The 26,985-nt window shown below is 48.6% G+C and overlaps 1 protein-coding gene across 2 annotated transcripts; it reads left to right on the top strand.

Moving 5' to 3' along the window:
• Positions 1–1,477: 1,477 nt before the first annotated feature.
• On the top strand, positions 1,478–25,073 carry Trim14 (tripartite motif containing 14). Of its 2 annotated transcripts, XR_016534974.1 has the most exons (7): positions 1,478–1,687; positions 5,582–5,677; positions 15,652–15,885; positions 16,667–16,829; positions 19,083–19,175; positions 22,375–23,116; positions 23,526–25,073. XR_016534974.1 is itself a non-coding variant. In XM_090330306.1 (6 exons), exons 1-6 carry the CDS (start codon positions 1,478–1,480, stop codon positions 22,908–22,910), a joined length of 1,332 nt encoding a protein of 443 aa, XP_090186432.1. In that variant the 3' UTR covers positions 22,911–23,240. The 2 variants fall into 2 exon arrangements, 1 of the variants encoding a protein (XP_090186432.1); XM_090330306.1 differs by lacking the exon at positions 23,526–25,073 and having other exon boundaries at positions 22,375–23,240.
• The last annotated feature ends 1,912 nt before the right edge of the window (positions 25,074–26,985 follow it).

Here is a 26,985-nt window from a genome sequence, read left to right as displayed (position 1 = left end):
CCAGGGAATATAGAAACTGACTACAGGCAAGGGCATGGACTTCTGTGTAAACATAAAGCCCAAGAACTGAAGCAAGAAAGTCAAGGACAGAGACTAGCTCTTCCCTCTGTACCTCTTGGCAGTCAAGGTGAAGAATGAGCACCAGACAGGACCTAGGTCTCAATCTCAGTACTCCCATCTGCCCTTCCACCCTAGCCATCTAACTCATCACAGCCTCCATCCCCCAGTCACTTCATCAGTCACTGGGGCTCAGGCTCCCATGATGCACCAACCAAGCTTCTCATTGCCTTCTGAAGCAAAAGGCCAAGCGTGGGCATGGTCAGGGAAGCAGAGCTCCCCTGGGTGGGGTTGCTCCCCAAAGCCTCCCACCTCCACCCACTGGCGGGTGCTATCTCCCACAGGTCAGTGTACCCTAACCCTGAGGTCTGAGGGAGCCGTCTTGAGAGCCTATGGATGCTGGCAAGGCCAGTGCAGACCTTCTGATGCCCTCCTCCTCTCCCCCAAGGGACCCACACCTCACACTCAAAAGCAGGACACAGGCAGCTTTGAATACCTTTCCTTTTATACATCTAGAATAAATTATTTAAATTATTTCATAGCAAAGGAGAGGGATAGGTAATTATCAGGTATTTTTTAAAGCCATCTTTTTTTTTTAATTATGTTTTTATGTTCATGAGCTGATTGAACATACCTACCCAGCATTGTCAAGGGCCCAGCCAAACGTGCAGAGCAGCCTCAGTCTCCTTCCCGCACACCTGGGAACCCCCTTTCTGTTGACTCAGGAACTTTCTGCAGATAAGGACAGCACTTGGAGACAAGAGGCTGATGGGCCACTTAGCGCTCCACTAACTGCTTCCTGGAAAGATACTTGAGGTTGAATCTTGGTGGGAAACAGAAAGTCAGAAAATGATCTCTGCTTTCACTATGAAACCGTGCCTGAAACAGTTTGATTGTTTTAATGTTTCTGAAACTCCTTGTAACTTTGTAAAAAATAATAATAATAGTAACAATTTTAAAGAGCTGGAAATGTAGTTCAGTGGTGGAGCACGTGCCTCGTATGCTCCAGGCTCTGAGTTCCATTCCAGCACCACAAACACAAAAATCCATCTCTACAAAAAAAAACACAGAAATGTGCAATGGAAAGAATAACAATAAACATCTGGCTAGACATTTTAATCAATGAAACTTTCTCCATTTGTTCCACAAATATTCAGTCGTGAAGCAGCTATTGCTGGAGCCAGACTTGGGGTAGGGAAGAGATAAGAGAGTCCAAGGCCTAGCCACCGCCATGGTCACCCAGGAAACTCGGGTCCCAGGCACACGCAGACAGCACTTTGCCTGGGCCCGGCCCTGCGCTCGCTGGCTCGTGGGCCCTGCCACCCCTCTCCAAGGGCCGCGCCCCAGGACCCGCCCCGCCCCGCCCCCGGCGAGGTTTCGTTTCCCCGGAGCCCTGCCCGCTGCACTGCCGGAGCGGGGCATGGCGGGGAGCTGGACGCCATGCGGGACCCCCGAGGACCCCGCCGAGTCCCCGGAAGCCCGTGCCGGGCGCTGCCCAGAACATAAGGACCGCCCGGCCGAGCTCTTCTGTCGCCGCTGCGGCTGCTGCGTGTGCGCGCTCTGCCCCGCGCTGGGCAGGCACCGCGGCCACCCGGTGGACCTGGCGCGGGAGGAGGTGGCGCGCGTGCAGGTGGGGACCGCGCGCAGGAGGGGATCCGCCGGGGGTGGGGGGGGCTGCGGGGCGAGGGGAGCCAAGAGTAACGGGCGGGGGAGGAGGGCGCGCCCACGTCTCTCCAGTTAAGGCTGGAAATTCAGGGTCCCTAAATGGGGATACTGAGGAAAGAGCAAAGGTGAGCCAAGACCACCCCCTAAACCTGAGATGAGGATGGTTGGGAGCTGGGGGGGACTTGGATGCCCCCGTGGTAGCCAGATGTCTTGGACCTCATCCACTGACCATGGCAGGCCTGTAGGCCATGTACTGCCTGCCCTGAGCTGGAAGATAAAGCTACCTTCTAATGAAGAGAGGGGAGCCCTTCTATGCACCCCTTTAGAAAACGGCTGTGAGTGCCTCTGAGCCATCCTATCCGATGTTCTGAGAAAGTGACTGTATACAGACTCCATTCATAACATCCTTGAAAGCTTGAAAGGCCCCTCCACCTACTTGCCCACCTGCTTACCTGCCCACCTGCTTACCTGACTACCACCTGCCTTCACAGACACAACCCTTCCAGATAGCAGCCGAGGCCTGCCGTTTATCAGCCGCACCTTCAGATAACTGAAGGTAGTTCTGGAACTAGAGACTGACCTTGAACCCTGAATTCTAGCCACTGAACTATCATCTACAAACTCCATTCTCATCTTGTAGTCCTCACCGGTCTGATGGTAGCCACTGTCTTTGGATTTCTGTCCCAGCCCTCCCATAGCCATGGGTCTGGGGAACTGGGCTAGTCTCTCCTCTCTCTGGGCTTCGTGAAAGCTGGGCAAAGCAGGGCCTCTGTGACTACAGGTGTGCCACCACCTCCAAGAAGTCTGCAATGAGCTCCACCCTACACCCTCATGATATTACATCCTGCACACCCCATTTTGCTCAGAACGACTTGCTGTCACAACTTGCAAGGTAAAATCAGGAAGTTTGTAGAATCTTAGGTTCAAGAACCCCCGGAGGGACTGGGATGTAGCTTAGAGGTAGAGTGCTTGCCTAACATGCACAAAGCCCAGGGTTCGATTCCTCAGCACCACATGAACAGAAAAGGCTAAAGGTGACACTGGGGCTCAAGTGGTGAGTGCTAGCCTTGAGCGAAAAGAAGCTCAGGGACAGTGCTCAGGCCCTGAGTTCAAGCCTCAGGACTGGCTCCTAAAAACAAAAAAAGAGAAAAGACCCTCCAGAGCCTTCCTTTTGGATGTCTCTAAAGTGTTTGTAATGGTGGCTCTTGGCCAGGTGCCACTGATATATATCTGCAATCCTAGTTACTCAAGAGGTTGAAATCTGGAGGGTAATGGGTTTGAAGCTAGACTGGGCAGGAAAGTCTACTAGAATAGATCTCCAAAATAACTCTTAAAAATTGTTTTTAAAAAAGCAGGCTGGGACTTCTAGTTTTCTGGAAATTAGAGTCTCATGTACTTTTGAACTGGGCCAGCTTTGACCTGTGATCCTCAGCTCTCAGCCTCCTGAGTAGCTAGGATTACAGGCATGAGCCACCAGCACCTGTCTTCATGCTGACATTTTAGAGGAGGAAATATAAAGCTGTATGTTAAATGTCTTTCAGGAAGTTTCAGAGGAGGATGAGGGGCCACTAAGCCTGTTACCTCCAAGTCCTTGTCTCTAACACTTCCTACACTGACCTTTTGGGTGCTTTAGCCCAAATGCTGGCTCAGCTCAAACTTGACTGGGCTCAAAGTGCGATGACAAGAATAGAGTTCTGCTGTTTCCTGTTGTATTAGAACAGCTTCCTCAAATACAAAGCCATCCATGCTATTTGGTTCCTGGAATCCCCTCCCTTCTGCTCTGTGAATGTATAGAAATTAGAGCAAATCTGTCTGCTGGACTTACCCTGGTCCATGCAGTCCAATGATGCCTACTCATGGAACGTGCTTTAGACTCGTGTACTGTGTGTGTCCTGCTTTCTTTCTCATCCCTTCTCCCTTCAGCCTGCAGTTTAGATTACACTGCAGCATGCCTGTCTGTGCAGCTCTACAGACATGTGGTGGAGAGAAGACTCAGTTTTTGATCAGTTGTCTCTGTTTCCATCCATATCTCATGCACAAGGCCACAGGTCTTGTCACGTTACTGGCAGGAAGGAAGGCATTAGAGCTGTTAAAATAAATGAGGAATCAGAATTTACAAAAGTGCATTAAAACACACTTGTGTGATGCTTGGATGCAAAGAATCCTCATGCTTTATTGCATTAAGAAGGGACATTTGATATGGCCGAAAATGTTAATTATTTCCAGTCATGTAGTTGCTACATTTTCTGCTTCTTGTAGTTTCTCTCTGCTGGGTTTTGAGTCCACAGACAATATCAACATTCTGGTCTAACTTGTTCTTAGTGATTCCATTTTGTAGCTTATTTGGAGTATAAATCTTAATGTATAATGACTCTGTATTTTGTTTGTGCAAGCAAATAACCGTTATCTGGCACAACTTCAAGACATGGAATAATAAATGCTTTAATTGTGCTAACAACAACAACAAAAAAGGCTGGGAATGTGGCTTAGTAGTAGAGTGCTAACTTGAGCAAAGAGAGGTTCAGGGGATAGAGTCCAGGCCCTGAGTTCAAGGCCCAGGCCCAAGAGGGGAAAAAAAACCTGAGTGAACAAGCCTGCTTCCAGAAATAAGTTTTAAAGGTCTTTCTCAGTTGTTCCATCTTCTCTTTGTCTACCCTCCTCTACCTATACACACCAATTTTTGCATCTGCATGCCCACTCCTATCCATACATCCATCATCAAACATCCATTCAGTACACACCGGGGCCGTGGATCAGGCAGAGCTGCCTGGCTGCCTGGGAACAGACAGTGACCATGCAATTGGATCAGTAGTGTAACCGGGGAGTCCAAGGCAGTGGTCAGTGAGCAAATAGGAAGCCCAGGAAGGCTGGGTGGGGGAGGTGGCCATGGGAACTGACCCTGAAAGTACACATAGGGTGGCAGCAGTTGCCCAGACAGAAGTGCCTATGGCTAGAGAGCATGGCCACCTGGAGATGGCATGTTCTTGGTCTGTGATGAACAGGAGATGGCTTCTGAGTCACTGCATTAAGAATGTGTATCCCCAAGCTGAAGCCAAGCTATATTGAGTTATGACCATTCTCCTGGTTCTACTCCACCCTTTAAACAAAGCTGTGTGCAAGAGTGGAGCTGTGGCTCAAGTGGTAGAGTGCCAGTCTTTAGCAAAAATTCTGGGCACCCTGGCCCAGAGTTTAAGCCCTAGAACCAGCAGAAACAAACCAGAGGTGTATGCTTCATCATGAAGGGTTGATGATGTTAAGATGACAGATCAGCCTGTGTTGAGCACCTCACTTTGCCAAGCCCTCCTTAGTGCCCAGGACAGAGGTCTAGACAGGTGAGGGAGCTGAGCTGGGACTCAGGTCTTGGTCACCTCTGCCTCCTCTCACTCAGGAGTTTGTGCTTGAGATCGTTTGTCTGGGGCCTCGGCCTTCCATGGCAGTTGGCAGGTCCTAGTAACCCTGTTTGAGCAAAGGCTTCGCAGGGCCTCCCCCAACCATTCCCACTGGGAGTCTGCCATCAGGCCCAGTAGCTATTGGAAGACTAGCTAGAAGGAATACTAAGCTAGATGAGGGCGGTCACACTTCCCGGGGATGGGGACCAGCAGACTTTTGGAATAACAGCCATTTCAAAGAGCAGAAATTGGGAAGGTGAGGCGCAGGGAGACCTCCAGACCCTAGGAATTTCTGCCATGGGCCTCTGAACGCTCAGCTCATCTCCCATCTTGCCACACTACTAGGCAAGACTCAAGACCTTCCAAGTCTCAGATATCTTGGCTGCAAAAGAATCCAGGTGAGGGGAGAGGAGAGCGAGCGATCTGGGAGGAGATGGTGTTTCAGCTTTTGTTTTCCTCCCTCCCATCAGAAGCTCATCCAAGACTGTTTGGAGCATTTGGCTACCAAGAAGCAGCAGCATGCTGACAACATAACGGAGATAGAAGATGCTGGAGAGAAGCTCAAGGCAAGTAGAGATGCTCCCATTTCTCTTGGGAACACAAGTGTCCCCCCCTAGTGCAACATTTGACCAGGAAAAAAAAAAGACCAAGCTCAAAGGGAGGGTCAGAGTTGATGGGGTTTGCGACTTCTCTGATTTAGGGGACCCTTTTGGAGGAACAAGAATGAAAAATTAGGGCAGGGAGTGTGGCCTAGTGGTAGCATGCTTACCTAGCATTCACAAAACCCTGGCTTCGATTCCTTAGTGTGTGTGTGTGTGTGTGTGTGTGTGTGTGTGTGTGTGTGAATGCCTGGAGTCTTGTATAACTTATCATGTCCAGTTGTATATTAGATCTAACTTCCACATTTGACAGGAAACATGCACTGTTTCTCTGAGTTTGGCTTACCTCACTTAGTTTGATTTTTCTGGGTCAATCCAGTTACGGGCAAATGATGTAATCTTACTCTTTCTAATGAATGAGTAAAATTCCACTGTGTATATGCACCACATTTTATTAATCTACTCATCTGTTATAGGGCATCTGGGCTGTTTATATAACTTATTGTGAAAAGGAAATGACTATTCACACTTGACCATGGATGCTCATGTGTCTACTGTATCTTAGCTTGTCATGCTCTGGGTAGATCCCCAAAATTGGTGCAGCTGAGTCATAGGGAAATTCTCTTTAGTTTTTTGAGGAACCTCCAGGACATTATCCAGAATGGTTGTACTATTTTACCTTCTCACCAACAGTGCACTAGGGACCTTTTCCCCACCTCCCTGCCAGCATTCGCTGAGTTCTTGATGGTGGCCAGTCATGAGGTGAGATGAAATTCTGAATCTCAGAGTTGTTTTGATTTGTATTTCCAGAGATGCTGAGCATTTCCTCATATGTGTATTTGCCATTCTTACCTTTTCTTCTGAGAAGTCTCTCTTAATTAAGCTCCTTTGTCCATATGTTGATTAGTTTAATCGTTTGTGGACAGGTGTTAATATTTTAAGCTCCTTTGTATATTTTGGATATTAGGCCTTTGTCAGATGTATTGCTGGTGAACATGCAAATAATTTTTGTTTACTAGTCCTGGGGCTTGAACTCAGGGCCTGAGCACTGTCCTGGAACATTTTTGCATAAGGCTAGCACTCTGCCACTTGAGCCACAGTACCACTTTCAGATGTTTCTGTGTATGTGGCACCAAGAAATTGAACCCAGGGCTTCATGCATGCTAGGCAAATACTCTACCGCTAAGCTACACTCCCAGGCCCTCATGCAAATAATTTTTAAGGTTACCCTCCTACAAAGGAAATTAACTTGGTAATAAGTATCATCTATGAATAAATTCTTTCTTCAGGCTTCCTTTGGCATACACTATTTATTTAAATGGGTTTGGGATTGGAGGCTGGGGCTTCCAAGAACAGCATTCCAGCTTCACCTGAGACAGTTGTTTAGAGGTCTTTAGAGGCCCTCTTCCCCTCCTAACTTGGGCTTGTTGGCTGCCTCTCCTCTCGGGCTGGGTGGGGTTTCCCTCGGCACCTGGCCCACTGGGATGTACATGAACCCCTGACTGACCCCACAGGTAAAGAGGAAACCAGCTCTGGCCATAATGCTAATGTTAGACCCAGAGCTCAGGCCAGGCCATGGAACTGACTCCCATTTGCCTGACATTTATTCCCTGCCAGGCTCCTATACACTGCAATGGCCTGGGGGCCCATTATAAAGATGAATAGTGTCCCTGGAGTCACTGAGAAGGAGACTATGGGGCAAGGAAGATAAATGAGTTGAAAAGGGCTGGGCAAGTGAAAGTTGCCAAGTTACAAAGTGCATCTCCACAAGTGCTGATACGGCCCTCAGGCTGTTGAGGCTGAAGAGCAGGTAAGGCTAAGTCCACTGTCTGTAAATCTTGGAGCAGACATGGGGTAGAGGCCTCTGGGAAATCGGACCAGATGGGGGCTGAAGGGAAGGCCTAGAAGGTTTCTTTTTTTTTTAACTTTTTCCTTTGAAATAATTATAGGTTCACTAGAAAGTGCAGAGAGAGTACCGAGAAATTTCCTGCACTTTTACCTAGTTTACCTAGTTTATAGCCAAGTGCTACAAGTTACATAATAGCACACATGTGTTGCAATTGGCAAGATTTGTTGTCAGTTTCTCACAAGTGTACATCCACATGATGACCATCTTGTGTGTGTGTGCAGATCCTGAGGCTTGCACCCAGGGCCTGGGCACTATCTCTAAGTATTGGCTCTCTACCACTTGAGCCACAGCTCCACTTCTGGATTTTTTGGTGATTAACTGGAGATGAGGCTCATGGACTTTCCTTTATGAGCTAACTTGGAGCTATCAAACTCAAAGCGCAGCTTCCTTAGTGGCTAGGATTACAGGCATGAGCCACTGGCATGGAAAAGACCACATTTTATGTTTACATTTAATTGTACAATTTTATATGGAATAGTTTTATATTTTAGCCTGGAATGGTGCTGCATGCCCAGACCCCAGCTACTCAGGAAGATCATTAAAACCTATGAGAGTAAGATCAGTCGGGACAACACAATAAGACTTTGTCTCAAAAAAAAAAAAAATGTTGGGCATTAGTGGCTCATGCCTATAATTTAGCTGCTCAAGAGGCTAAGATCTGAGGATGGAGATTTGAAGCTAGGGAGTTTGGCCTAGTGGTTGAGGGTGTGCCTAGCATGCATGAAGACCCAGGTTTGATTCCTCCAGTACTATATACATTAAAAAAAAAAAAAAGCCAGAAATGGTGCTGTGGCTCAAGTGACAGAGCTTAGCCTTAAGAAAGCCCAAAGACAGTGCTTAGGCCCTGAGTTCAAGCCCCAGGACTGGTGGCAACAAAAAAAAAAGCCAGCCTGAGCAGAAAAAGACCATGAGGCTCTTCCCCTCCCCGCCCCCCCAATCCCCCATCTTGAGTCCTGGAGTGTGAACTACGGGCCTGGGTGCTGACGCTGAGCTCCTTTCTTTTTTCTTTTTTTTGTCAGTCATAGGGCTTGAACTCTGGGCGTGGGCGCTGTCCCTGAGCTCTTCAGCTCAAAGCTACCACCCTACCACTTAAGCCATAGCCCCACTTCCCATTTTCTAGTGGTTAATTGAAGACTCTCACTTTCTTTAGTGCCTGGGCTGGCTTTGAACCATGATCCTCAGATCTCAGCCTCCTGAGTAGCTACGATTATAGGTGTGAGCCACCGTGCCTGGCTCCTGGGCTCCTTTCTATGTTCAAGGCTACTGCTCTACCACTTGAGCCATAGCTCCACTTTTGGCTTTTTCTGTGATTAATTGGAGATAACTCACTGACTTCCCTGTCCTGGTTGGCTTCAAACCATGACCCTTAGATTTCAGCCTTCTGAGTAGCTAAGGATTACAGATGTGAGCCACCAGTGCCTAATTATGGACTTTTTTTTTTTTTGCCAGTCCTGGGGCTTGAACTCAGGGCCTGGGCACTGTCCTTAGACTCAAGGCTAGTGCTCTGCCACTTGAGCCACAGCACCACTTCTGGCTTTTTCTGTGTATGTGGTACTGAGGATTCGAACCCAGGGACAGTACCCAGGCCCTGAGTTCAAGCCCCAGGACTAACAAAGAAAAAAATTAGACTTTGAAAGATGGGAAGATTGTTTCCTCCACCACACTCCCCCCATGTGCCAGTGGGAGCTAGCAGAGTTGAGCAGTGTAAATGTCCATGAAATAGGCATATGTTTCCCAAACCTCTTAGTCCCGCACTGGCCCTACTGCTCCCCCACTTCTTTTCATATTACCAGCCTGACTTCTGTTGGACATCACCAATTCAATTGTTGATTAAGAAGCAGCCTTTTTTTTTTTTTTGCCTTTCAGTCGTGGGACTTGAACTCTGGGCCTGGGCATTGTCCTTGAGCTCTTTGGCTCAAAGCTACCGCCCTACCCCTTGAGTCACAGCACCACTCCCAGTTTTCTTTTTTTCTTTTTTCTTTCTTTCTTCTTCTTTTTTGGGGGAGGGGGGTCATTGGGCTTGAACATGGCCTGGATGCTGTCCCTGAGCTCTTCAGCTCAAGGCTACCACACTACCCTTGAGCTAAGCCCCACTTCCCATTTTCTAGAGATTAATTGGAGGTAAGAGCCTCAAGTGTTATGTGCTGGGGCTGGCTTTGAACTTTGATCATCGGATCTCAGCCTCCTGAATAGCTTGGATTACAGGCATGAGCCACCACGCTGGCTCACTCCCAGTTTTCTAGTGGTTAATTGGAGATAAAAGTCTCGTGGACTCGGGGCCGGGAGTTTGGCCTAGTGGTTAAAGTGCTTGCCTAGCATGCATGAAGACCCGGGTTCGATTCCTCCGTACCACATACATAGAAAAATGCCGGAAGTGGTGCTGAGGCTCAAGTGGAAGAGCTCTAGCCTTGAGAAAGTCCAAGGACAGTGCTCAGGCCCTGAGCCGAAGCCCAGGACTGGCAAAAAAAAAAAAAGTCTCGTGGACTCTGTGACTTTGTGCCCAAGGGTGGCTTTGAAGCTTTGAACCGAACCATAATCCTCCAATCTTAGCCTCCTGAGTAGCTAGGATTACAGGTGTGAGCCACCACACCTGGCTAAGAAGCAGACTTTCTAATAACAATTCAAGAATAATCCTATCACTTCAGCACAACCACTGTTCACACTGTGAGATTTTCTTTTCTTCTGTGCAATGTGCTGGCTTTCCTGTACTTTGGGACATGTTGTTTATACAGTTCAAATGTCATGCCCCCCAGCTGGAGGTGAGGCACGCATGGGTCATTCTTGTGTGTAATTTGCCACACTTACAGAGTATCTCCCCCAGGCCCTGAGCTCTGAGGGTGGCCCTTGGGGAGCTCCATATTCTGGGGCATAGGCATGGGAGGGGTCTTGTATTCCAGCACTATACCAACATGCCTGGCAGAACAACTTACCAGGAAGAAAGGTTTGTTTTTTAGTTCACCCTTTCAGGGGGTTCAATCCATAGCCGGTGGCTGTGTTGAGTCTGGGCTGGTGGTCAGCCTGATCACCACGTACTACCTCTATGGCACACATGCAGAAGGCTCCTCCTCATGGCACAGGGGGCTAGGGAACAAGTTTTAGCCCCCAAGGACCCCCATCGTTTGGTAGCCTACTTTCTCTAGTTTGGCCCCCCCTCCTACAGTTTCCAGAACCTCCCAATGTAGTCATCGCATGTTCAGTGCCTGAGTCTGTCGAGGGGACACTTCACACAAACCATTATAGAGGTGCTGTGTTTCTGCAGTTGCAGGTGTGTTTTTGACCTTAGGTTGTAGTTCCATGAACAGAAACTCTAAGCCTGCAGAGTGTCAGCCCATTGTTTTTGTTTGTTTGTGTTGCTGGTGATTTCATGGAGACCTGGATGGATGACCTGATGCCTTGCTTTTTCCTAGTTCAGAGATGGAATAGAACAGCTACTTACTAATTAGGGGCCATTCTAGACATTCAGGCCCAGTGAGGAGCAGCAATCTCCTCCATACACCTCTAGCCGGGTGCCTGCTGGAGCCCGTGACCCCACGGCCCATACTGGCTCTGCGCTTTGGTTCTGGATCTGAAAATTTCCTTTTAAGTATTGATCTTTGTGTATTTGAAAGGAAAGAGAATTTTCTATGTCAAAGCTCTCTACTTTCTTTTTTATTATTTATTTTACTTTATTTTTTGCCAGTCCTGGTGCTTGAATGCAGGGCCTGGGTGCTGTCCCTGAGCTTCTTTTGCTCAAGACCAGCACTTATCCACAGCACCACTTTTTGGCTTTTTCTGAGTGGTTTTATGGAGACAAGAATCTCATGAGCTTTCCTGCTCAGGCTGGCTTCGACCTATGATCCTCAAATCTTAGCCCCCTGATTGTTTTTTTTGCCGGTCCTGGGCTTCAGCTCAGGGCCTGAGCACTGTCCTTGGACTTTCTCAAAGTCAGAGCTCTACCACTTGAGCCACAGCACCACTTCTTGCTTTTTTCTATGTATGTGGGACTGAGGAATTGAACCTGGGTCTTCGTGCATGCTAGGCAAGCACTCTACTGCTAGACCAAACTCCAGGCCCCCTTATTGTTATTTTTGTTTTTATTTTTTGTAATGTTCAGGATTAAACCTAGGGCCTCACGTATGCCAGGTAAACACTTTACCACTAAGCTACATCCCCGCCCTCCTCCTTCATTAACCAAAAGCTAATGTCATTTTGTGTATGGGTTTGTGCCTTTGTTTAGGGACAAAACTCTTCTTTATGTTATTTTAAAATTCTATCATTGATGTCATTAAAAACTATCAGTTTGGCCAGATATCTGATGCTCACACCTGTAATCTAATCAGGAGGCTGAGATCTGAGGATCATGATTCAAAGCCAGCCTGGGCAGGAAAGTCTGTGGGACTCTTACCTCCAATTTACCATCCAAAAGCCAGAAGTAGAGCTGTGGCTCAAGTGGTACAGTGCTAGCCTTCACAGTGCTCAGGCCCTGAGTTCATGTCCCAGGACGAGTACACACATGCACATGCACACACACACACACACACACACACACACACACATACACACACACACACACACCAAACTGGTCAGTCTGTTGTTTTAGTATGCTGCCATGGTTAACCTCCAACTCCTGGGCTCAAGTGATCTTCTTGCTTTATACCTCCAAATAGCTGGCGTGACAGGCCTGGTTGACCACACCCATCCCCTGTGTGAGCTGGGAAGGCAATCCCATTATATGTAGCTACCATGACTCCCTAAGCCATCTTCCTAATGTCAGACAGACAATTTCAGGGTTTTCCCCAAATATAGAATATAATGACTTTATTAGAATGGCTTTTTTTCAGTACTTTATTTTATTTTTTTTAATTGTTGGGATAATGTATAGAGGGTTTCAGTTACATTCATCAGGTAGTAAGTGTATTACTTCTCACACATTGACACCCCCTGTCATGTTTTTGTCCCTATTCTCCTCCCTCCCACCCCCGATCACTACTTTAGATAGAAATCATATCAGTAATACTTTGAGTTTGAGCTGGGTGAGGTGAGACATACTTGTAATCCTGGCAGTTAGGAGGATGACATTAAGAGAATCATGAGTTCAAGGTTAGCCTGAGCTACGCAGCGAGTTTCAGTCCTGCCTGGGCTATAAAGCAAGATCCTGTCTCAAAAAACAAAACAAGACAAAACAACAACAGCAACAACAAAAGGGCTGGGAGTTTGACCTAGTGGTAGAGTGCTTGCTTAGCATGCAGGAAGACCCAGGTTCAATTCCTCTGTAACCACATACATAGAAAAAGCCAGAAATGGTGCTGTGGATCAAATGGTAGAATACCAATCTTGAGGAAAGCCCAAGGACAGTGCTCAGGCCCTGAGTTCAGTCCCAACAACTGGAAGAAACAACAACAAAAAAACAGCCTAGTGATAGGGTGCTTGCCAAGCATCCATGAAAGCCTACACAGAAAAAGCTGGAAGTGTTGCTGTGGCTCAAATGGTACAACACTAGCCTTGAAGAAAGACCGATTAGAATGGCTTTTGTTGTTATTATCATTGTTGTTATGGAGGACACCTTCCTAGAAGTGACACACCATGAAAGGAGCGTATGTGTTCTGTTGCATTGCAGCAGAGAGGCCGGGACAAGCTCGCTGCTCTGCACTGGTTACACAGGGAAAAGCCATTCATCTGAAAAGCAGTCCATAAAGCAGGTTCGAAAACAGATCAATAAACTCAGTGCATGGTCCAACGGCTGTCTGTTGTGGTAAAGCCAAACAGCAGGTCTTGTGCAAGTGCCACTGCAGAGGAAAGGAGGACCTTAGTCCATAATTCTGAACCAATAAATGCTAAAGGGTTTCCTTGTTCATTCTTGTTAAGCTGCCAACACCTGGAAGTGCAGGGAGACGCCCCAACACAAACCTGCTACCCTAACTTCCCTTCAAATCCTGGGACTAGATGTCTGTTCTTTCTGAATCTTCTAAATTCTCTGCTAGGAACTTTTGTATTTTCAGATGTGAGAGAAGTCTGGGGGAGCAGTGCATGTAGCAAAGTGCCTGCCTAGCAAGTACAAGGCTCTAAGTTCAAACCCCATAACAAAACAATTCGACAACAAGTAAATGAATGAATGAATGAATGAATGAATGCAACAATATGCATAAAGCAGGAGCTAGAAGCCGAGTGAGGCTGTTCTGTGAGAGCTGGCAGCTGGAGGGGATGCAGGGAAACATGCTCGAGGGATGTCCCATTCTCTCGTCTCTGTCTAGTCCATTCTCTTGATGACCAAACCCTAAAGGGAGATCCTGGAACTGAAGCCTGTTAGGATGTCCTCCTTTCCTCTGCAGTGGCACTTGCACAAGACCTGCTGTTTGGCTTTACCACAACAGACAGCCGTTGGACCATGCACTGAGTTTATTGATCTGTTTTCGAACCTGCTTTATGGACTGCTTTTCAGATGAATGGCTTTTCCCTGTGTAACCAGTGCAGAGCAGCGAGCTTGTCCCGGCCTCTCTGCTGCAATGCAACAGAACACATACGCTCCTTTCATGGTGTGTCACTTCTAGGAAGGTGTCCTCCATAACAACAATGATAATAACAACAAAAGCCATTCTAATCGGTCTTTCTTCAAGGCTAGTGTTGTACCATTTGAGCCACAGCAACACTTCCAGCTTTTTCTGTGTAGGCTTTCATGGATGCTTGGCAAGCACCCTATCACTAGGCTGTTTTTTTGTTGTTGTTTCTTCCAGTTGTTGGGACTGAACTCAGGGCCTGAGCACTGTCCTTGGACTTTCCTCAAGCTTGGTATTCTACCACTTGATCCACAGCACCACTTCCTGGCTTTTTTCTATGTATCGTGGTACTGAGGAATCTGAACCCCTGGGTCTTCCTGCATGCTAAGCAAGCACTCTACCACTAGGCCAAACTCCCGGCCCCCATATCCACCTTTTTAGTGTTGTTTTCTTGTGAGATTTAAAACAAAATTTTTCCTTCAAAAAGAATCTTTAGGTGGGTACCTGTGGCTCATGCCTATAAGCCTAGCTGATCTGAAGATCGTAGTTCAAACTAGCCCACGCAAGAAAGTCTGTGAAACCATTATCAATTAACCACCACAAAAGCCAGAAATGGAACCATGGTTCAAGTGGTACAGCACTAGCCTCAAGCCAAGAGGAGCTCAGAGTCAGTGCTCAGGCCCTGAGTTTAAGCCCCAGGACAAGCACCAAAAATGTATCCTTGGGACTGGGCATTTGGCCTAGTGGTAGAGTGCTTGCCTAGCATGCACAAAGACCCTGGTTTGATTCCTCAGTACCACATAGATAGAAAAAGCCAGAAATGGTGCTGCGGCTCAAAGGTAGAGCTCTAGCCTTGAGAAAGTCCAAGGACAGTGCTCAGGCCCTGAGTTCAAGCCCTAGGACTGGCAAAAAAAAATATCGTTCACAAGTTCTTGTGGTACATGCCTACATGCTTATAATCTCAGAATTACAGAGGCTAGAGGAGGATCAGGAGTTTAAGGATAACCTGGGCAACACAGTAAGACCCTCTCCCAAAAAACAAACAAACCAGTGGCTCACTCTTGTAATCATCAGGAGACTGAGATCTGAGATCACTGTTCAAAGCCAGCCTGAGCACAAAAGTCTGTGAGATTCTTATCTCCAATTAATCACCAGAAAAACCAGAAGTGGTGCTGTGGCTCAAGTGGTTGAGTACTAGCTGAAGAGCTCAGGAACAGCACCCAGGCCTACAGTTCAACTCCTATGACCAACTAAAAACAAACAAACAAGCCTGAGAGAGACAGTGAGATCTCTGTTTCTTTACATAAATGCTGCATCAGCTATGACCAGTACTGAGGGAAGCTTTAGTTTTTGAGCTAATTCTGTGTTCTATTGGCCACCTCACTGCACTGACTTTGTAGAAGCAATTTTTTTCTGTATTTCCTGGTTGTTGAACTTACTGACTGAAACTGGTTCTCTCTGTCTGTCTCTCCCACTCTCCCTCTCTTCCTCTCTCCCTCTCTCCCTTTCCCCTCCCCCTCCCCTCCCCCCTCTGTTTCTCTTTTTCTCTCTCTCTCTAGGTTCATGCAGAGTCAAGTAAAGCCTGGCTGACAGAGAAATTCACTGAGCTCAAATTACTACTTGATGAAGAGCAAGTGCTGGCCAAAACGTTCATTGATAAGAGCGTGGAGCTGGCCCTCCAGGCGTACCAGGAACAGGTGGAGTCTCTTGGGAAGCAGATTAAAGTCCTGGACGATCTCTGCACCCAGATGTGGAGTATCAGCCAGGAGCCCAGCCCTGTTCAGCTGCTGCAGGTAATACCAGGGCTGCTGCTCTCAGCCTTGCCTCCTGACACCCTCATTTCACCTGGTCATCCAGGGACTGAGCCACATTTACACACCAAGAAATATGCAGGTTAGACTTTCTCACCACCATATGGAAGGCCAGCAAATAAATGTCATTCGGAAGATGATAAAGATGTTAGGCTGGTTACATTGTGACTGCCACCATTCTGCTTGGCCTTCGTGGTGCCAATGCATGGATCTTAGCACCAGTGCCTGCCTGCACTTGGCAAGGAGATCTTCTCACCCCATGTGGTAAATGAGAAGTTGGGGTGATCTGCCCTAGGCCCTCACAGCTGGTAGGTGGCAGAGAGGGCATCAGATCCCAGTTCTGTTGAACTCTAAATCCCTGAGACACCTTGTCTGGCCTTCTGCTGGAAAAGCTGTAGCCTGGGCACCCTTGCTGCACAGGTCCCGCCTCCAGCACTTCAGGGCTTGGCATCCCTTGCTTTTTGCTCATTGTCAAGGCTACTGGTTTTAATTATCGTTCATTTCTTCTATGTGTAGCCATTTCTGTAGCCATCAAGTTCTTCCCTAAGCAGACCCCCTTGAGACTCCTTGAGTGGAAAAAGATAAGGACAGTATCAAGGCCCTGAAGTCAATCCCCATACTACTAGCAGCACACACACACACACACACACACACACACACACACACACACACACACACACACACACACACGCTATGTCCACGGTTTGCTTCCACCTACAAAAGTAGCCCCTAGAGCCTTTCTGATGCTTGCCACTCCCACCAGGCATACATGGCCACCCAGCCAGAGATGCAAAGACAGAGGAGCCTTGCTGATCTGAGCCACCCTGTGCCACTCTCCTTCGAGCCTGTCAAGAGCTTCTTCAAGGACCTCGTGGGAGCCATGCAGAGCATTCTACAGAAGCCACTGGACATTCGTCTGAAGAAAAGTGAGTCAGCATGTGACAATGTGGGGTTAACACCTGTGGACAGGTAGGAAGCTCCCCCAGTGAATGTCCGTGGCTGGGTGGCCAGAGCTCCTGGGCCTTCCATGACACCACCTCTTCTTCCTAAGAGATCTCCCCACCTGCCTCTCCAGCCGTGGGGTACCTCAGCCTTGCTAGCTCTTGCTCCTCCTCTGCCTCTGCCTGGGTTCAGCCAGATATCACCCCTGCCAGGCAGCCAGGGCCCCAGTGTGCTGACCGGAAGTCTTTCCCATCCCAGGCTCCTTCACTTCCTCCATGTCCATCTCCCCTCTTCTGTCATCCTTCAAGGCCACCTGGGCACACAGGTCCTTGTTCAACTCTTCAGTCCCTGGAGGGCAGGGATCCTTTGAGAGCCAGATCAGATGTGTGTAGGGCCTGACCCAAAGCAAACGCTCCACAATCTGTCCCCAAAGTCCTTCCCTCTGCCGTGAGACACGGAAAACTTGTGTCTGTAGTAAGAACCGCAGTGAAGTAAAATAGAAGAGCAAGAAGTCATTTCACAGGCAGCTGGGGAACCTCTGGATAGGAGGCGTGCGTAACTGAATAGCTAATGTGAAAAGTTCTGGGGATGCAAGTCGAGTGGTAGAGCATCTGAAAGCATGAGCCCTGAGTGCAAAACCCTGCAGACAGGAGAGCACTGGTCACATGCAGGGCTCTGCAGACCGCCTGTCACCTTGAAAATAATGCCCACATCAGAACAAGGATGTTATCTTAGGAGGTTGTGGTGAAGAGTGAGGTTTTAGTTTGTCAGCTATGGGGCTTGAACTCAGTCACTTGAACTCAGGCGTTGTCCCTGAGGTCTTTTACTCAAGGTTAGTGGCTCTACCACCTCGAGCCACCACACCACTTCTGGTTTTCTGGTAGTTAACTGGAGATATGACTCGCAAGGACTTTCCTGCCCAGGATGCCTGGGAACCACACTTCTCAGATCTCAGCCTCATAGCTAGGATTACAGGTGTAAGCCTCCAGTACCTTGCAAATGTACAGGAATATACAAGCACAGCACAGACACAGCCCAAGTCCTCACTCTGGTCACCTGTGGGAAAAGTTCTTCAGGCTAAGGGGAAAGCGAGTGCTGAGGTCCTGAGGCACAGAGGGAGTAAACGTGCCACACTGAAGGATGTCTAGGTGTTATCTGGGAGGAGGCTTTGGGTCTGAGCTACTAACTGGTAGAAGGAGGGATCATTTTATGAACTGGGAGGATGCACTTGGTAGTCAATTTTTTTTTCTTGTCACTGTGACAAATACCGGAGAGAAGCAATTTAAAGGAAAGTTTAATTTTGGTTCGTGGTTCCAGAGGTCTCAAGCCTAAAGTCAACTGGATCTATTGCCTTGGACCCAAGGCAGGGCAGAAAGAAAAGCAAGGCGGCAGGAATGCGTGGCAGAGGAGGCTGCTCACTTCATGGTGGCCAGGAAGCAGAGATAGCTAGGAAGGAGCCAGGGCAAGAGAGATCCTTCGGAGACACAGTCCTCGTTGTCTTCTCCATCATTAGTTTAGGATTCCATTCATAGAGGAATAGAGTACCAAAGGCAGAGCCTCTTGGTCTAATCACTGCCCCTGTCCCCACCACTGAACATGGCTGCACTGGGAATCGAGCCTTTTGAGCCTGTTAGGATTGTGAAGAGCTTATGCTCCCATGTAGAGATGTCACATAGGCAGTAGCATGGATGATTCTAGAGCTGGGGGGAGGGAGGGGAGAGACCATCCTAGCTGTGATGTTGATAAGCAAATGGGTAAGGTATGGGGAAGAGAAAGGCAGCTTCAGTGCTTCTGGGAAGAGCTGTAGCCCACACACCTAGAAAAGCAGCTACAGGGAATCGGCCAGCGGAGGGTTCCAGGCAGAGGGAAGTCCAACCTGGCCCCAGGGGAAAGCTTTCCACCCTCTATTCTTGCTGAGAACTTGGCCTCTCCATAAGCTCAGCTCTGATTCCTTGCTTTGCACCTTCTTCCTGGGAAGCTGCCTGTGCCTGGAGGCCTCCTGGCCCTGGATGAGGCTTTAATGGTATTATTATGTGGTTCTGTGCTCTTGCTCTTATTCAGAGTTCTCACCTGCTGGCCCCTGCTGCTGATGTGAAACTTGCATCTCCTTTAACTTTGCATGTGTTTCTTAGGGTGAGGTGATATGAATTTGGAGTTTTGCCAGACTCTTAGTATGCTTTGCTTGTGCTGAGTATATGATATGAGCATTTACTTCTCACCACTCAAATTCATTACAGACATAAACAGCCAGCTCTCCAGCTCCTCCAGTACCAAGCCAGGCACCTTGTTGAAAATCAGCCCTTCACCAGAGAGATCACTCTTCCTAAAATGTGAGCCCAGGGCGGAGAGAGGGTGGGCAGGGTGGAAGCAGAGATGAGGAGAGCACTGGAGAAGCCAGCTCCACTCCACTACCTTTTTACATTAGGACAACCACATTATTATTTTTTATTGTTATTATAAAGGTGATGTATAGAGAGGTAACCAAATTATTATTATTATTATTATTTGGCCAGTCCTGGGCTTGAGTTCAGGGCCTGAGCACTGTCCTTGGACTTGTCAAGGCTAGCATTTTATCACTTGAGCCTCAGCACCACTTCCGGCTTTTTTCTATGTATGTGGTACTGAGGAATCGAACCTGGGTCTTCGTGCATGCTAGGTAAGCACTCTACCACTAGGCCAAACTCCTGGCATCCCCTTGAGTTCTTAACCAACTTCATTCATTCATAGCTGGCAGTGTACCACTTGAATTGTGTCTCTAGTGCAACACTTTTTTGGGGGAGGGGGGCTAGAACTCAGGGCCTGGGTGTTGTCCCTGAGCTCTTCAACTCTAGGCTAAAGGCTACCACGCCCACCCCTTGAGCCTCAGTGCCCTTCCCATTTCTTCAGCTCAAGGATACCTCCCTACTCCTGAGCCAAGCCCCACTTCCAATTTTCTAGAGGTTAATTGGAGATAAGAGTCTCAGGTCCTTTTGTGCCCAGGCTGGCTTTGAACCTTGATCTTCAGACCTCAGCCTCCTGAGTTGCTAAAATTACAGGCGTGAGCCACCACCAGATTTCTTGTATTTCTTTAAGTAGTTGTACAAACTTTTTTTTTTTTTTTTTGCCAGTCCTGGGCTTGAGCTCGGGCCCTGAGCACTGTCCTTGGGTTTTCTCAGGGCTAGAGCTCTACCACTTGAGCCACAGCCGCAGCACCATTTCTGGCTTTTTGCTATGTACGTGGTACTGAGGAATCGAACCCCCATCTTTGCGATGCTAGGCAGGCACTCTACCACGAGGCCAAACTCACTGCCAAACTCCTCCTTGCCTGCAGGAGGCCTTTGTTCAGCCCACAAGAAAAGAAAAAGACAATTATCACGGCAATGCATGCATTGTGATTAAAATCACAGACATAAATAGCCAGATAAGCAGAGAAAACAGTGGTTCCTCCTCAATATAAATATCATCAATATTTTGGCATCTGTTCTTACAAGCATTTAAAATGTGTGCAGATGTTTTAAGATGGAATCAAGCTCTATTCTTTTGTAATTTTTATATAACAGCATAGCTTGAACTATTTTCTATCTCAATAATATAAATATTATCTTTTATCTTTGCAAAGGATATAAATATCTCATGATGTTGAAAATTTAGGCAGATTTACACTTTCATTTCTCTGTCTCTCTGTTTCTGTCTCTCTCCTCTCCTCCCGGCCTTTTTTTTTTTTTTTTTTTGCCAATCCTGGAGCTTGAACTCAGGGTCTGGGCACTGTCCCTGAGCTCTATTGGTCAAGGTTAGCACTCTGTCACGTTGAGCTACAGCTCCACTTCTGATTTTTTTCTTCTCTCTCTCTCTCTCTCTCTCTCTCTCTCTCTCTCTCTCTCTCTCTCTCTCTCTCTCTCTCTTCTCTCTCTCTCTCTCTCTCTCCCCCCCCTCTCTCTCTTTTCTTACTTCCTTTCTTTCTTTTTCTTTCTTTCATGGTTCATAGGGCTTGAACTGGGCCTGGGCACTGTCCCTGAGCTCTTCAGCTCAAGGCTACCACCCTACCCTTGAGCCAAGCCCCACTTCCCGTTTTCTAGGGGTTAGTTGGAGATATGAGTCTTAGGTCCTTTTTTGTGCCTGGGCTGGCTTTGAACCTTGATCCTCAGATCTCAGCCTCCTGAGTAACTAGGATTACAAGCGTGAGCCACCTCAAGGGCTTGAGTAAGTTTGTTTTTTGTTTTTTTGTCAGTCGTGGAACTCTGGGCCTGGGCGTTGTCCCTGAACTCTTCATCTCAAGGCTACTGCCCTACCTCTTTTTTTTTTTTAATTATTTTTTTATTTTATTTATTTATTTATTTTTTTGCCAGTCCTGGGCTTGAGCTCAGGGCATGAACCCTGTCCTTGGACTTTCTCAAGGCTAGAGCTCTACCACTTGAGTCTCAGCACCACTTCTGGCCTTTTTCTATGCATATGGTACCGAGGAATTGAATCCGGGTTTTTGTGCATGCTAGGCAAGCACTCTACCACTAGGCCAAACTCCCGGCCACTGCCCTACCTCTTGAGCTACAACACCACTTGCAGTTTTCTGGTGGTTAAATGGAGATAAGAGTCTCACAGATTTTATTGCCTGGGCTGGCTTTGAATCATGATCCTCAGATCTCAGCCTCCTGAGTAGCAAGGATTACAGGTGTGAGCCACGAGGCTAACACTTAAGATTTTCCGGTGGTTAATTGGAGATAAGAGTCTCAGGGAGGGACTGGGAGCGTTGCCTAGTAGTAGTGTGCTTGCCTACTATGCCCTGGGTTTGATTCCCTGGAACCACATACACAGAAAAAGTTGGAAGTGGAGCTGTGGCTCAACTGGCAAAGGATATTGCCCAGGCCCTGAGTGAAGCCCCAGGCAAAAAAAAAAAAAGGTCTCAGGGACCCCTGGCCAGACTGGCTTTGAACTGTGATCCTCAGATCTCAGGCTCCTGAGTGCTAGGGTTAAAAACATGAACGACCAGCTCCCTGTAAATATTTGTTTATTGTAATTTAAAATTTTTGTTTTATTACCTTTCAGTAGTTGCATAATTCAACATACCAGTTGATCAATGTCACTCCTTCCATCCTTCTCCCATCTCTCCCAAACCTCAATGGGATTATACCTAATGAATTTTTAAGAAATGGGCAAGGGCTGGGAGTTTGGCCTAGTGGTAGAGTGCTTGGTTCGAGTCCTCCGTATCACATATAGAGAAAAAAGCCGGAAATGGTGTTGTGGCTCCAGTGGTAGAGCTCTAGCCTTGAGCAAGACGTGATGTGTCCATGGACAGTGCTCAGGCCCTGAATTCAAGCCCTAGGACTGGCAAAAAAAAAAAAAAAAGAGGGGGGACAGAAAATTCCGTGGAAGAAGAAAATTCAAAGGGCCTGTAGGGTGCACAGTCCCGTCTCCTCTTCCCAGGCCTGTGGCAGCTCGCCCCAAAGAGTCCAGGTTAGAAGTCAGTCTAGCCTGCCGTGATTTCCCCAGGGGGGGGATGGGCGTGTCCTCGTCTGGGCCCGCCCACCAGACCTCCTCTCTCCCCGCCCCCCGCAGACGCACGCACGCCCACCCTGGACCCCGACACCATGCATGCGCGCCTGCGCCTCTCGGCCGACCGGCTGACCGTGCGCAGCGGCCTCCTGGGCTGCCTGGGGCCGGTGCCCGCCTCGCGCTTCGATGAACTCTGGCAGGTGCTGAGTCGAGACTGCTTCGCCGCTGGCCGCCACTACTGGGAGGTGGACGTGCAGGAGGCCGGCCTGGGCTGGTGGGTGGGCGCGGCCTACCCGTCCCTAATGCGCCACGGAGCCTCAGCTGCCGCCCGCCTGGGCTGCAACCGCCAGTCCTGGTGCCTCAAGCGCTTCGACCTGGAGTACTGGGCCTTCCACGATGGGCAGCGCAGCCGCCTGCGGCCCCGCCACGACCCGGACCGGATCGGCGTCTTCCTGGACTACGAGGCCGGCGTCCTGGGCTTCTACGATGTGACGGACTGCATGGGCCACCTGTTTACCTTCCACGCGACCTTCCAGGAGCCTCTCTACCCCGCCCTGCGGCTCTGGGAGGGCTCCATCCGCATCCCCCGGCTGCCCTAGACCACGGCCCCGCCCCTGCCCCATGGGGAGGGAGGGCCCACTTAGGAAGCTTAAATACGCCCCTCCCCTTCCAGCCAAGTGGTCACCTGCTGCTCCGGCGCAGGTTCAGGCGCAGGTTCCGGGTGGCCCGCCCACGGGGCCTGGGCGGCCTGGCTCAAGCCGGGAGCATCTCCCAGGGGACGCCCGGCACCCCTGGCACTCAGCAGGTACCAGTGAACGCGTCGCCTAGCAGTGGCTCTTCTCTTCCTCGAGGTCCCCTTTATCCATCATCTTCCTGATCTGAACCTTCCCCCATCCTCATCTTCTATTAGAAACTAGGGTGACCCGCCCCAAACCCACTCTAGCAGGGAGAGAGCCTCTTTGCAGGGCTTTTGCCTATTCTGGAGGATTAAGCATTCTGACCTGTTAGCTCCTTCGGTGTATGTTTGGGTACACCATATGGTGAGGCTCCCCTAGAATTACAGACCCCAAATCCATTTTTCCCTTAGCAGTCAAGACCAGTCTAGTCTGCGCTCTAGGACTTACCTCACCGCCCGGGCGCCTTTTCAGAGGCGCTCCACTGGAAACGTCCTATTTCCCCCTCTGCACTTTTGTGACATTTTTTTCTCTTTCCAGGAAAACCCTGTCTACTCTTTGTCTGGCTCAGACTTCCTGCTCTGAGGGATGTCTTCCCAGGCCACTAGAATCTGATGTTCCTGGGACCTCACAAATTACCCACACTTGACCTCATTGCACCAAAGTTCTGAAAAGAGAGCTGCCTTAAGTTACCCATATTGATTCAGGGCTGGATCAGGCCTGCAGGCCACATTCGTGCCTTATCCTCCAAACCCTACCACAGCTGCAAATCTGACCCGGCCTTCACCCTGCCCCACCCCATGCCAGCCCAGTTTGTAACCTAGGAGATGACTGGTTTTGAGAAGTTAGGAAGGAATCCACAGTGATGTTGCCTCGTTTTCCCCCAAATTCCTTCGGACAAAAAAAAGAAGGGCTGTGAGTGGGGTTTGGATAGCTTCAGTCCCTTCAGTCATACTGAGGAAACCCAGAAGGGTATTTTCTTGTATAAAGTGATGGGAAAAGAGGCAAGAGTTTCACTCTAGCAGGGAGAGAGCCTTTTTGCAAGGCTTTTACCTATTCTGGAGGATTAAGCATTTTGACCTGTCAGCTCCTTGGGTGTATGTTTGGGTACACCATATAAGTAAAAGGCAGAAGGGACTAAAGTGCTTGAGCTCTAATCACTCCAACTATTCATGGGTAGACATCTCAGCATCCATCATGCTCTAGGCATCTTAAGAGAAAGGGAAAACTACTGGGAATGGCTGAATTCTGAAAGGCACATGATATTCCTGATAGAGAGGACATTGGCACTTGACTCCACATCTGTTCACCTCCAGAAACCCAAGGCCTTTCTCCAGACCCACAACTGCAAAGGCCAAGTCAGATAGCTCTGGCCACTGTCAGGTGATATCCTGTGTAGCCCTACAATTACATTCTCACCATTCTTATTCTTAGCAGGTAGAAATTGAGCCTATTCTACCCAAGGCAGATTGGAGATAGAACGAGTTACTTGCCCAGGGTCACACAGTTAACATGCTCCGGTCCTTAGGCCCTACAGTTAATTCTGACAGTCATTTGCCCCTGTACTGCTCATGTGCGAGTTATAGCCTCTGATGCATTGCTTTTGCCCGCTTATTCCTGGTTCCACCTGAGTTCCCCTCTGAGTTCTGAGATGAGGCTTCATACCCAAAGGGAGATATAGTTTGAGAATCTGAGATTTATACAGTGAAGACTGGTAGCTGAACTGAAGAGCAATTAAACTGCTCTAAGTCAATGTCTGTGCTAGCTAGAAAACTAGTTGCAGTCCAGCATTAGGCTCATTCTCTACTTCTGCAACCTCAGCTGCAAAACAGGGGTAAAAGCTCTACAGGTGCCAATGCTCAAATGAACCAAAGCTTATAGAACTGCCTTCAAAAGTGCAAAAGGTGGGGCCTGGAGTTTGGCCTAGTGGTAGAATGCTTGCCTAGCATACATGAAGTTCAATTCCTCGGTACCCCATACATCGAAAAAACCATAGGTGGTGTTGTGACTCAAGTGGTAGAACTCTAGTCTTGAGAAAGCCTAGGGACAGGTCTCAGGCCCTGAGTTCAAGCTCCAAGACTGGCACGCACGCGCGCGCGCGCGCGCACACACACACGCGCACACACACGCAGAGTATAAAAGGCTACACAGTCCTTTACAGGTCTTAAGAATATCTCCAACAGAGTTCCCCTTGCACCCTAACACAGTACTGGTCTCCTAACAGACCAGAACTGTGTGCCAGTAGTAGGAAGTCTGAATTCCCAGGGCAGAAAAGAAGTTTCCTTGGCATCCAAGTCCTGCCATTGTGATCATATGATCATTGTGCCCTTTAAAAGTGCACTGGTACAACTTTCCTCACTGATAGAGCAAATCACTTGCAGACTTTTCCCCTCTGTGATGCTGGGTCTCATTCCACACTGGATAAGCACCTCTACCATAGAGCTATCTCTCAGCCCCCAGAAGGATTTTCAAATGTAGTAACAGCAATTTCCTAGCGCATTGTCCTAATGAGCATTGCTCTTGTACCTGTTCTTTACTTGGGATGTGTGACTTCAGTAAAATATATGGTACCCAAGAACTGGATAACTTCCATATTCACCAATTTTCTTGTGGCAGAAGGCTGATTCCTGATTGGACATCTCCAGGGATGGGAATTTACAACTCTCTAAAGAAAGCCCATTGTGTGTTTTTTTCCATGGAAGCAAACCCTGACTCCTGGCTGTTCCTATGTAGCTTTTAGCATCTTTCTGACTGTGCCCAGTGCCTAAGGGCTTAAACGCAAGACTTGGACGCTATCCTTCAGCCTTTGTCTTCAAGACTAGCTCTTTACCACAGCTCCACCTCTAGTTTTTTTGATGGTTAACTGCCAATAAATCTCATGGACTTCCCTGCCTATGCTGGCTTCGAACCATGGTCCTCAGATCTCAGCCTCCTGAGTAGCTAAGATTACAGGTGTGAGCCACCAGAGCCCGGCCTGCCTACCCTTTAACACCACTGAAGCTGACTTTTTCCCATGGCATCTCTTCCACCTGCAGATGCACTTTGTCAGGCATGGCTTAGCAGAGGCCTAAAGGCAGCCTGCTCAGCACAGCAAGCCATATCTGAGAGTGAAGCAGCAGGAGAGTGGATGCTCGGGTCCTGTTTGGAAAATATGCTTCCCTGTTGCCCACAGACCAGCTTAACACAGCAGGACTTCTCCCCACATGTTCTGCCAAAGGATCACTTGCTAGTCCTCAGATGCTCCCGGTGCTTCCCACGCTGTCATCGTTCCTCCCTTGTTCTCTGGTAACTTCTATGTCACGTCTAGGAAATTGTACCTGGCAAAGTCCCTCTTCCATCCTGCCCTCACCTCCCATGACACTTCTTAAACATCTCAGCATCATAAGCCAGTCTGCCACCTCACCACGGGCAGGGCGCAGTGTCTCCCATCAGGCAGGCACTCAGGTCTACCTTCTAGACCTGGCTTCCCAACTGGGCCCAGCTAGAGGGGTGCCCAAGTGTCAATCCTTCAGCCCGTGGGGTAACTAAGGGAAGCAGAAGGACTCTTCTAACCCAGCTATAACTGGCTGCAAGCAACCGGTGATTCACCCACATCACACCCTACACAGCCAACATCATGGTATTTTCCCCATGCCCTGAGAAATGAAGTCTAGACAGTGGCCCTCCATCTTCTCCACACCTTGGGTTCCCTCCAATGCTTAGCACCACGGATTCCTTTCCTTCGGGGAATGCAGCTTGGAGTTCAAGGGCAGCCTGAGCCTGTCTGATGTTCTAAGTTGCTGGGACCTAGAGATGACTGCCCACCCCAGCCGCACGGCTCCCAGCTCCCCACAGAAGTCAACTGTACATCCTCCCTAGCACCTAGGCCAGATGCAGGCCCTGGCAAAGCACTTTCTACTAGCACCCAATGTCTCTTGATTAAGACGTCTTAGGCATTTGCTCGAATGTCACTTTCTCTACTGCTGAAGAAAATCAGGAAAGGATTGTTTACTGAGCAGCT

This window comes from Megascapheus bottae, chromosome 3 (genome assembly GCF_031878675.1).
Source record: "Megascapheus bottae isolate mThoBot1 chromosome 3, mThoBot2.hap1, whole genome shotgun sequence".
Lineage (NCBI taxonomy): Eukaryota > Metazoa > Chordata > Mammalia > Rodentia > Geomyidae > Megascapheus > Megascapheus bottae.
The sequence above is the reverse complement of the archived record's forward strand: the minus strand, read 5'-3'. Positions and strand labels throughout refer to the sequence as shown.